An 11,335-nucleotide genomic window follows, 5' to 3' on the forward strand; every position below is an offset into this window, starting at 1 on the left:
TAGCCAATAATAACACAAATTTTCTATTTTTTTGTTATCTTTTATTATTTATAAAATCCACACATGTTTGATGGTCACACGTAAATTGGAAAGAGGACCTAAAAATAAAAAACATAAAAATCTGTTAGAACTTGTTGGAATTAAACTTCGAAAAAAGTATTTAGATTCTCAAGTACTCAGTTCAGTTATGGTAGAACTAAAATCATTCAGCAAAAGTCTGACTTATAGCTAAATCGTCATTGTGATTGAAAAACCAACTAAAACCTTTACATATATTTACCTTAAAATTAAGCTCTCAACAAGCAGACACCTCCAGCACTCTTGATTTTGTCTTCAGCCTTCTTGGAGAAATATTTGGCCTTAACAATAATGGGTTGCTTGGGCAAATGTCCACGACCCAAAAGTTTGTAGTAACCCTTAAAAGAAAATGAAACATTTTAATAAATGATTTCGAAATATTCGAATAGAGTATAAAGTATATTTTATGTGAATTAATTTTCTGTTTAATCTGAAAGGCTTTCGCTACATGGGGAGAGCAATTGTACGGTCGCATTCAGTCCGCCCGACGCCTTGGAATGTATCTTCATTTTAAACAGGAATTTAACTACACAATAATACTTATTGTTAGAAAACACTTACGAATTGCACCAAATCAACGACTGGGGCTTTGCTGCTCTTCTCTTTTTGCAATTCCTCCAATTTATCGGCACCGACCAGAGACCACAGTTTGTCCAAATTGAGTGTTGGGCAAAATTTGTGCTGGCGACGCAAGTGGAAGTTTCTCATACCAACTTTGCCGAAGTAGCCAGGATGGTATTTGTCGAAGTTGATACGGTGATGGTGCATACCACCAGCATTACCGCGACCACCAGGATGCTTACGGTGCTTGCCAATACGACCATGACCATGGCTCACATGACCACGCAGCTTTCTGGTCTTCTTCCTTTTGATGTTCGACTGCAAAAGTACATTGTTTTAATAACTATTTATTTCCAGAGCACACGTGTTTGGTTTGAAATACACATCGGCAAAGTTTACATTGGCTGTCACAATTACATTTTGAGGTTATATACGCACATTAACTTAAAATTTCTTCCATTTACAGTTCACTGCGTTCTTGCTTTACACTCTATGCATGTATAAATTATTTGCATTTTCGAATAACTCTGCTCTCTAGAATGCAACATTTTTATTCCAAAAAATTGAAATTATGACAGCCAAGCATACTGCGACGTCCACTCACCATCTTGAAACTTTACGAAAGAAAGAAATAAGTTAAGTTGGCTGTCCATGTTGGCTGTCATAGAGTTAACGTCAAATAAGTGCGCTATTTTATTTCCGCTTATAGGGTTGCTTTAACTTTTTTAACTAAAGGGACAAATTTCCAATTAACTTTTAAATTTTATTTAAAAAATTATAGTTCATAAATTCTTACAAAAACAATATAGATATATGCATTCCAATACAATTTGTTTGTTAAAAATAATTTCTTTAATTTATGCCTACATATTATAATTAAATTAATATATTTTAATATATATTTAAACATTAACTTTTTCCATGGTATACTGCATCCCAATATTTTAAATAAAACTTTATTTAAAAAAATATAATTAATAAAAAATATTTATATGTATCTAAATATGTTTACGGAGCTCCGTCTACATTTATTCTAAACTTCGTGAAAACTGTGAGAACTTTAGCAAACTAGTTTTATATTTAACATACAATCTCCTTTATTAACCACAGTCAAATCATAAAATATATATTACACCTTATATTGTTTTATTTACTTTTATCAATCCAATATTAATGTAAGGAAAAACATAACAAAATCTTTAAACTTCCTCTATTAGACGAAAACGTTGGTGTTGGGGTTCTGGAATTACATTGAAAAACTTTTTATATATCGTTTGTCCCTCACGGCCGGCGTAGTTTCTCTGCACCCATGTGTGATCCCAATCCGGATCCAACTGCTCACATGTAACGTATACTCTTCCATGTTCCATTGCATAGAGCGTCCCATTTCTACCGAAACCAACCTGCATAAGAAGGTGTTAATACACTTACATACATATACGTTTGCTTATTGTTAGCATACATTCATGCCTGGATGAAAACGAGTCGTCAATTGTGTTGCTAGTAATGTGCCCTGTGAAACCCAATGCCCGTCTTGTACACGCCAACCACGATGTTTTGGTCTCGGATGTCCCTTCTTGTTACGAGTACTGCCTCCGGTCTTTTTGCTAGCGTTACGTATAGTTGCTGTTGTATAAACATAAATAATTTGTTAAACACTTCTGAGTTTTTTTAATCGAATTACTTACTTATTAAAGGTTGATCCGCTTTCAAGCTGAGCAGTGACAACTTTTGCATTATATTAAAGGACATTATGTTTTAGTTTAATTGATAAATACACAAAGTTAATTGTTTCACAGTGATTCCATAAGCAGTAATCTCCTAGCACCACCAGTGCGGCGTAAAATTTTTTTATATGTCAATATCAGCTGTTCTAATTTTGTAGGGTTGCCTATATTTTTACTGTTTTTTGTTTTTGCATATGAACCGTCGGTTTTAATATAGCGGCAAAAAAATAGCATAAAAGTAACGGTATTTGCAAATTTTATATGTATTTAATTTCTTTTGCTTCTTAAAAATAATTGTTTTAAAAATGGATGTAGACTCTGATGAACCACAAACTTCGCAACCAACAGTCCGCTCGCCTACAGAGCATATACGCAATAAAAATAGACAATACACTCAACAACATCGGGACGAGCAGCGCGCCAAGACCACTGATACTGTACGGTTTGGGCTAGGAGAAGTTCAGGAAGAAGTGGAGGAATTAGATGAGATCACGGAACAAGATATCTTTGGCTTAATTATACGAATTACACGTCGCAAACATGCCTCTGCGGAGGAAATGCATAAACTGAGTGAGGCATTCCTACAGAGTATGGATAATATAAATCTGTTCTTTCAAGCGCAAGGTGCTCTGCAAGTTATTGCAAAAGAGATTGCAGGTTAGTTGATTGCAATATAATCCAAAAATCAACGTTAATTTATTTTAAGAAAATATTAAATTGCATTATGTATTAATAGGCATCGATTCGGGACGTCAAATTGGTGCGCTTGAGTGCCTTTGTAATCTGTCACTTGGTGATGCACCGATTTGTGAAAAAATATTATACCATGCCGGCAACAATTTAATCTCATGCTTGAATAGCGTTGATGAGCGTTTGAAACGTACATCCTTATGGATAATTGCCAATATTATTTCTACGAGCCCCAAAGCGGCTCAAACGATAGTGCAAGCGGATATAATACCGAAACTTTTTTACATATACATTGATGTTGCCGGTGAAAAAAATATAGCAAATGAATTTAGGGAAGACGCCGCAGTTTGTTTACAGATTCTGGTGAAGGGCCCAAATCGTGCAGCTCGCAGAGAGGATGTAGTGTTTCTCAAAGACAATATGATCAAAAAATGTCGCAACAGTGTTGCAGCTGAATACCACTTAAAAATACTGTTCGATGCTGATATAGTGAATCCTAGAAATGAATTTAATATTGAACAAACACATTACTTAATTGATTTTGTATTGGGTAATCTGTATACTACACCAGACTTTGGAAATATAACACATCGTCTGAGAATCGTTTATGCTATACGAATATTATCAAATATGGTACAATGTGTGCCAACGGCCATCCATACAATGAAGCAACTACTACGCACCGTGTGGAATACACATTTGGAAGATTTATTGAACAAAGTATTTCACTTCGAAGAGGATCTACTAAGCTTGGAAGTCATTTATCTATTAAGAAACTTGATACACGAAAAGAGTGCACAACCGTTGCCTTGTCAATTAGATAGACTACAGATTCCAAACATTGATTATGAGAAATTATTACCGGAAGATTCAATTTAAGGATTAAAAAAAAAAACAAGTAATTTGAATAAAAATTGTTATTATTGTGAAGTTTTAAGTGAAATACACTGTTTCGATATTTTTATACTTTTCGATATTTTTATATATTATTGTTATTGTCGCTGAATAAAATATACACCGAATGGTTATAAATTATGCTTGCTGATTGCTTTGGGTCTTCTGGGGCTCGTAGGATTATGTATTTTCGACTATGCTTTTGGGATAGAAACAATAACTTTATTTGCCTTCTAAAGTGTTACTGAAACTTCTGAAGACTGTTTAAGAATACTGTTTATTATGAATTTATATAAAATTAATATTAATAAAAGAGACTTTGGATATAAATCTGGCTTCGTTCCGGTTACATAGACTCTGACTGCTGTGGAAATGGATTGCCAGTCGCCGTGCATACCTCTATGTGATTATAATATTTACAATTCCTTCTAATGTAATATTCTAAATATCTAGCTACTAGAAGTCGAACTCGACTGCGCGTATTTGTCGTGACAAGACAGATGTACCACTTCCCCATTGGGATAACGTACGAAAGCGGGTGGATTTGTGAAACGTTTCTTACACTGTGGACACACTGTGAACTCCGTTAATACGACGTATTTACTCTCCTCGGCTTGTATTTCTTTCCTCACACGCTTAATTTCTGCTTTGAGCATACCAACCATTATTTCTCTCTCATGCTCTTCCGCCATTTCGGCACGCAATACAATTTCTAGGTAATTCCATAAGGGCTGTGCTGGCATATCATCCGGCAGTAACTGTTTACAACAATAAATACAAAGAAATCAAATGTGTATGTACAGTTAATGACACATATAATATTTACCGGTATAACTACATATGGATCGATTTTTTCCGCATATTTATTTAGCAAATCCAATATGATGTCTTCGTTGGGTCGTAAAAAATCAGGATGTAATTCGACATCTTCGTATGGCGGTTGTCGTGCAGGATTTAATAATGTCGTGAGTAGTGTGGCAAAAATGTTCTTGTCGTCTTCATAATTCGCTTCACAATATTCAGCAGCCTGCTGTACATTACCGAGTACTTGCACATATATCGCCAATACTTTTTCATGCTCTTTTAGGCGTCCCAGTATCAATGCACGCTCCTCGAGCAGTTCATTTGTTGGGAATTCTTTCAGTACTACCTCCGGTGAATAGTTCTGTGAGGTCTTTAAAAATTCACACAACTTCTCACGGTATTTCTGCAAACTTTCCACCGCATCACTTGCAATTATATAAAGAAAATTTTAATTGACGTGGTGTAATGACTTAAATAAAGTAAAACCAACCTCTTGTCCGACGTTTCTTCTTTCTTTACTTCTTCGAGCAAGTTGTGCACCTTTTCGCGATATTGTTTTGTCAATACATTGTGCAATAAGGTGTTGCTGTCCTTCCATACATTAATAACATGTTCCAAATATGGTATGACTAAGGCCTTATGGCGGCTTAGTAAGAAATCGAGCACACTAGCTCGTGGCAAATTTTCCACCTCAATGAAATTATCCGTAAAAATACGTAAACCCTCTTCGGGTGCTTCCTTCAACACCCAGTCGCAAAATTCAAAAATTAGTGACAATTGTGGACTGCCCAGTTGTTGTAAATATTTAATTGTACGATCATAACCATACAGACTCGAACCTTCAACGGTAGCTTGTGCCTTTAACAGTTCCAATGCTTTCTTGTGTTTCCCATTCATTTGGTACAGTATAATCAACTCCGATATTTTGTCGTGCTTTTTCAATGTCTTTTCCGACTCTTCCAAATGGCATTGATTCAAGCGCAGTAGAGGCGCAACAAGTGAATCATTGGTCTGTAACAAAAGAAAATTAGTCAGTTAGGTCAAGCAGTATGTTTTCTCTTAGAAAAACTAACCTGCAAATAGCATTTCAATAATGTTGTATCGATAATGGACAATAGTGATTTGGATGTACTTTTAGTGTCCCGTAGCTTCACAACTTCTTTTTGGCGTGCTAATGCCAAAAATTCGATCAAGGCTAACAGCGCATGCTCCATGTCTTTTTCCTCCAACTGTGGTGTGGGTGGCGCGGGCACGGCTACTTCGGTCGACTTGAGCGCCTGATCCTGTAGCAAATTTGGAAATAGCCGTATGACATCATATGGATCAGCAGCGGCTTTTTCAAATTCTTTCATGGAATCGCTAAATTGTTTGTTGGAGAACAGCTCGCGTGCATAACGCATGTGTATTTCGCGTATTGTTGATGCTTTGATATCATCTGGTTCCTCGGATATTTTCTATATTGAAATATACTTTACATCTCTACTTATTAATTTATCCAAATCAAGCTCAAACTATTACCGTCAAGCCAATGGCTAATTGGAATTTCTTTTGTTGCAACAAAATCTTACGCTGCGTCGGCACTTCTACCATACGTATACACCATAGCTCTGATATTGCTGCGGCAAATATGGTACCTTTGCCAGAGCGCGCTAACAGTTTCGTTTTATTTAATTCTGGTATGGTTTGTACCAGTGTGTCTTTATTAATGCTACCGGTTTCCATACTGCGCACTTCTATACCATTTGCCACACGTCCAATCACATAGGGTTCATCCCAAACTAGTACAAATAAGAAGCAAAGTTATTATTTTGTAGACAAAAGAACAATTATGATCCAAAATTACCTATATCAAGCAAAGGACTACTCCACATCACTAACTTGGGTTTGTTCTTAACTTCAACATTACCAACTGCTCCTTCCAATGCACTGTGCGCCTTTAGTTTTTCATCAGCATAGTCACTAGGATCAATGGGCACAAGATATAGATCTTTGGAGACGCCAAGCATTTTGTGTTTTATAAGACAAATACAGGGATCCATGCTGTGTGACGACGAGGTGACAATCAAATCATGTTTTTCAGGTTTGCTAGCGAGCATCTGAGTTGTTATTGCAATCACTTTAGAATACTTTTTTTTAGCTATACGGTTACTGCACACTTACATTGTATATAACATATTCATCCTTGAAGCCAATGCAAACGGCATCGTCCACCCAGCAAAGTGCTTTCGGCACATCTTTTAGTTCGATACTAAAGCTGAACGTGTTTAACTTATCCTGTTTCCAATAGAAGAATTGTAATTGACGTTTTATTGCACAGCAAATGCCAATGACAGTGGTCATCTCGCCATTTGGTAATTTCGTGGGCTGAAATATTTCTTATATCGCTTTACAAGGTCTGTGCAATATATCTATGCATTAGCCTACCTTTACGTCCAAAGCGAAGAGCGTACAGCCTTTTGTAGCCATGGCACTATGTATAAACGTGAAATTACTACCGACTTGACTAATATCACAAACATGCACTACGTTGTCGGTGAGCACAAAAAGCAAATGTTCCGCTGGTATGACCTGCATCTGTACTATTGCTTTTTTGCTGAAATTCTTATTAAACATTAGCATATCCACAGCACCATCTTCGCCAACGGAGTACATGATGAGTTGACCACTGCGTGTGCCAAGTATCACATTGTTATCTGTAACGGATGGATGAAACGTAATTTTATAACTATGTACTGTAGAATATTTTCAATTATATTTTTTACTAACCATAGGCGGCAATTGATTCTATTTGAACACCTTGCTTCAAAATTTTGTGTACATTATAAGCTTGATGCATTTTTTACGTTTATATTTAGTTTTAGCAAATATTGTCTGATAAAGAAAATGCAATTTTGCTAGAAATGTAAATACAACAATTTAAGCGTTGCCAGTGTGTTCAGAAATGTGTTTCATATTTTTAAAATTAACAAAAAAAAAGCTTTAAAAACAAATAATAAATATTTTTATAAAAAACATGTAATATAATATAATGTATATATAAATAATATATAATATTTACTTATTTTAGTTTATTTCTTTGTGATAGCCTTCACAACGCCCCTGTAAGAAACAGCTGTGCTGCTAAGTGCATACTTTTAGGCTAAGCAAATACTTGCGTCTACACGTTACATACTTACAACAACAATCTACAAAATTAATAAACATTCAAATTTAAAGGGAATCTCGCAAAAAATGAAACAAACATGTATTTGCACACCTCTGTGAGGCCTTTGGAGTCAATATATTTTTAAAAATGCTATGGCGATTATTACTGGACATTACAATTTTATTACAATGATTTAGTTGTTTCAAAATGACACTTATACCAAGAGTTTATAAAATATTCATAAATAAAAAATTGGAAATATCCGTTGTTCGACATAAAAATATAAATTCTGGATACAATTTGTTCAGACTTTAAATCACAAAGTTAGAAAATCAATGTTGATGTACTCAAATAAATGAACAAAAATATTTGTTTACATCAAATTGTTATAAATATGTGTTAAAAATATGCATATGCATAGAAATAAAGCATATCGCAAGCGATATTTGTTAAAGTTAATAAACAATAATTTAGTGAATTGAACAGATTGTTTGTTTACACAATTATGACTTACAAATTGTTGTCAAATTTTTAAAAAATATAAATAAATAAATCTTTTATACTGTATGGCATTAGACACCGCCAGTTTCCGCCTCTTCGTCGTCGTCATCATCATCTTCGAATAGTGCGATGATACGCCTACGTTCAGCCTCTCGCTCCGCATCGTCCTGTTGTGTATTCGCTGTTGTTGTTCTTGTAAACATTATAGGCATATGATTGTGATACATTGCATTGTGTACCTCAAGTGCAGCGAGTGTTTCAAAAAGTAGATTGCATGGATTGCAACGAGCACTGAAGCTGAGATTCCGATGTAACGGCGTATTGGTCGTAGGAATGGTCTTTGGCGTAGCTGTAGCAGGCGATGCAGTGTTTTGTTCGCTGCCCGAAAATAACGTAGCAGTTGTCAAATCTTTACGCACATTTATCATTGGCGTAGCTGGCGTAGTGTGTTTGGAGTTTGCAGTTGTTGGTGTTTGGTTGGCTGCCCGTTGTAATTTCTGCAGGAATGTTAAACGCTCGGCGGTATCTCTTGGCATGTCACCACCACTACCACCACCAGCATTGCTAGCGCCACTGTTCAACGGTCTACTACCTGTGGCTGTTGTGGATGTTGTGTTAGTTGTTGTGTTTTTCGCAGCAGTTATAACAGCGATGGGCTTTTTAGCTACTGCTTTCGTTTCCAAATCAATATTAGGGCATACGCTTGATCCTCTGCTTTGTGAACGTTCGATTTCATATAAAATATTGTTGCTTTTTGTTATAGGCGTCGGAGTTGCGGTGCGTAATGTCTTTTGAGTATTACTTAAGATATTGTCGATAGAAGACTCAGTTATTTTAGTCGTTTTTTCGAGTACATTCGAATGTGATGTATTTGGTAAATCAGTCATTTTTTCTTGTTTTGGCAATTCAAAGGGTTTACGCAATTTATCATTGCTAAAAATTTTCACGTTTGAACGTTTTGGTTGTTTTTGTTCACCTGATGTAGCCGCAGCGCTTTTACATTCAACCTCCAATGGCTTTCTACTTTTATCTTCGGCGCCATTACCGTTTTGCACCAAGTCTGGCAGTAACATGTCACCACAATTAGCTTGTTTTAGCCACTCACATGTCTTGCGTATCGCAAAAATCATGCGTCGCACGAATTCGTGTGGCGACACTGCCTTATTTCTTCGTATGTACAGTAGCTTATTCAATTCTTCGATATATGTAAGGAATTTGTATTCGATGCATGTGCTCATGTGTTCGTTATGCGAATCTTCGAACATAAAACGCCGGAAACAAGCACGACATTTGCGCTCTTTGCAGCTTTCTGGTATATTGATAGTGATAGCAGCGCCCAACTCGTCTAAGTTCATAATATCATCCTCTTGGAAATTTGTTTCACTGTATGAGAAAATGTCCTCGTTCTGTGGCATTGCGCCTGCCTCTATTTCATCACTTGAAGATTCTGTTTCCAAATCTTCTTCGGCATATGGATCATCACCGCCGCCTTCGACTTTTCCCAAACCTAATTTAATTCCGTCATTTTTGCGTTTATAAGTATGCAGACCGGTATTTTTGTCTTTGTTAAATAGTAAGTTTAAATAACGCATTTGTTGTTCGATATTTTGTGGACTGGGTGTTGTCGTTTGTACAGTATTATTAAGCAGTTGCTTACACACTTTGTCTTGATCTTGTGAGCAAGCATTGTTGAGTAGATTAGTATCTACTTGATGCTCATTTGTAAAATTAAGCTGTTGTGCTGTAATCAAGATACTGTCTTTATCTACATTTTGTTTGTTCTTTTGCTTTTTTTGACGCAATAAATCTATAGCTTTTAAACTCAAACTATTATTAATACATTGATCACGAAAGAATACTGCATGTTTTAAGTATGAAATGCAAAGTGCACATATCTTTTTGGGTAATCCATCATTCTCGGCACACTATGTTCATAAAATTTTCGAAATAATTTAGTATATATAAAGTTATAAGAAATTTAATAATATAAAATATAACAGCACTATTACCTTAAGTCCCGTTGTCTCTTCAAGCAGTACATTAATTGGTTTTTGCCAATGCAGAAAATCATTTGAGCTGGCATGTAGATATGCTGGTATTTTCTCGAAAAGCTCATATTCAGCAGGACTGGTACAAACACGACATATATTATTCCAACTTGACATTTTTCGCACAAAAATACTTTAATAATAGTATTAATTGTTGTGATTATTATTTGGCAGCGGGGACAACACCATTTGCAAATTTTAGACAATAAGACTACAATATTCTACAATACAAATACACCGGAGGATAGTGCAAAAATCTTTGGTAAACAAGCAACAAAAACTCATTGGGTCGATGACAGTTCGCCAGCTGGAAACTGTATCACTACATGTTGCCACATGCATTTATTTTGCATTTAACCCTTTTGCGGCATTTTGTTTAATTATTTTCTACAGCAGCTCTTTATATGCACATATATCATTCCTAAGAAATCAATTTATAAGTCGTGTATTGTTTTGCAAATAATTGTGAAGAATTATGTAACTTAACTGTAGGTAATTTGAAAATTTGTCATACATCCATAAAATATAGCAATCTGGCAACACTATTGTTTTGGCGGTTGTTGCGCATTTATTATTATTTGAAGTTTCAACGCGAAAAGTTTTGCGAAACTGCGGAAGTTTGCAATTTTGTTAAAATAAGTGATAAATAGTTAAAGTGTTAAAACATTATAGTCGTGCAAGTAAAGGCAGTTTGTTTATAACAAAGGGAACAGTTGGAACGTATCACAAGGTAAATCTTTCGTTAAAATACACAAATAGTTAACAGGAAATTCTTAAAATAGCTGTTACTTGTATATATTTTTATCGTATCCGATTTGAGAATATATATCTATGAACGTTACGTATACGCTACGGCAGCATTGAATATTGTACTTATGTGTGGATAC

The 11,335-nt window shown here is 35.4% G+C and overlaps 5 protein-coding genes and 1 long non-coding RNA gene across 6 annotated transcripts in view; 2 read left to right on the forward strand and 4 right to left on the reverse strand.

Moving 5' to 3' along the window:
- Window positions 1-19: 19 nt before the first annotated feature.
- On the reverse strand, window positions 20-1,384 carry LOC105217934 (60S ribosomal protein L27a). The gene is made up of 4 exons (XM_011193198.3): window positions 1,244-1,384; window positions 640-957; window positions 281-416; window positions 20-98 (listed from the first exon to the last, which is right to left on the reverse strand). The coding sequence occupies exons 1-3, from the start codon at window positions 1,244-1,246 to the stop codon at window positions 288-290; spliced, it is 450 nt and encodes a 149-aa protein (XP_011191500.1). The 5' UTR covers window positions 1,247-1,384; the 3' UTR covers window positions 20-98; window positions 281-287.
- Window positions 1,385-1,764: 380 nt separating this feature from the next.
- Window positions 1,765-2,495, reverse strand: LOC105217935 (39S ribosomal protein L27, mitochondrial). The gene is made up of 3 exons (XM_011193199.3): window positions 2,328-2,495; window positions 2,102-2,265; window positions 1,765-2,042 (listed from the first exon to the last, which is right to left on the reverse strand). Exons 1-3 carry the CDS (start codon window positions 2,389-2,391, stop codon window positions 1,839-1,841), a joined length of 432 nt encoding a protein of 143 aa, XP_011191501.1. The 5' UTR covers window positions 2,392-2,495; the 3' UTR covers window positions 1,765-1,838.
- A 74-nt stretch (window positions 2,496-2,569) lies between these two features.
- On the forward strand, window positions 2,570-4,088 carry LOC105217936 (uncharacterized). The gene is made up of 2 exons (XM_011193201.3): window positions 2,570-3,023; window positions 3,103-4,088. The coding sequence occupies exons 1-2, from the start codon at window positions 2,672-2,674 to the stop codon at window positions 3,933-3,935; spliced, it is 1,185 nt and encodes a 394-aa protein (XP_011191503.1). The 5' UTR covers window positions 2,570-2,671; the 3' UTR covers window positions 3,936-4,088.
- Window positions 4,089-4,208: 120 nt separating this feature from the next.
- LOC105217939 (vam6/Vps39-like protein) lies at window positions 4,209-7,672 on the reverse strand. The gene is made up of 9 exons (XM_011193204.3): window positions 7,521-7,672; window positions 7,179-7,447; window positions 6,915-7,118; window positions 6,598-6,850; window positions 6,273-6,532; window positions 5,828-6,208; window positions 5,245-5,765; window positions 4,777-5,179; window positions 4,209-4,708 (listed from the first exon to the last, which is right to left on the reverse strand). Exons 1-9 carry the CDS (start codon window positions 7,588-7,590, stop codon window positions 4,400-4,402), a joined length of 2,670 nt encoding a protein of 889 aa, XP_011191506.1. The 5' UTR covers window positions 7,591-7,672; the 3' UTR covers window positions 4,209-4,399.
- Window positions 7,673-7,999: 327 nt separating this feature from the next.
- Window positions 8,000-10,732, reverse strand: LOC105217938 (uncharacterized). The gene is made up of 2 exons (XM_011193203.3): window positions 10,410-10,732; window positions 8,000-10,325 (listed from the first exon to the last, which is right to left on the reverse strand). The coding sequence occupies exons 1-2, from the start codon at window positions 10,563-10,565 to the stop codon at window positions 8,472-8,474; spliced, it is 2,010 nt and encodes a 669-aa protein (XP_011191505.2). The 5' UTR covers window positions 10,566-10,732; the 3' UTR covers window positions 8,000-8,471.
- Window positions 10,733-11,025: 293 nt separating this feature from the next.
- The window catches only part of LOC128920250 (uncharacterized), a 61,942-nt gene continuing 61,632 nt past the window's right edge, over window positions 11,026-11,335 (forward strand). The window contains exon 1 of the long non-coding RNA XR_008470358.1: window positions 11,026-11,178. This is a non-coding gene — a long non-coding RNA (uncharacterized LOC128920250). The remainder of the gene's footprint in view (window positions 11,179-11,335) is intronic.

The sequence above is a fragment of the Zeugodacus cucurbitae genome, chromosome 3, assembly GCF_028554725.1.
Source record: "Zeugodacus cucurbitae isolate PBARC_wt_2022May chromosome 3, idZeuCucr1.2, whole genome shotgun sequence".
Taxonomy (NCBI): Eukaryota; Metazoa; Arthropoda; class Insecta; order Diptera; family Tephritidae; genus Zeugodacus; species Zeugodacus cucurbitae.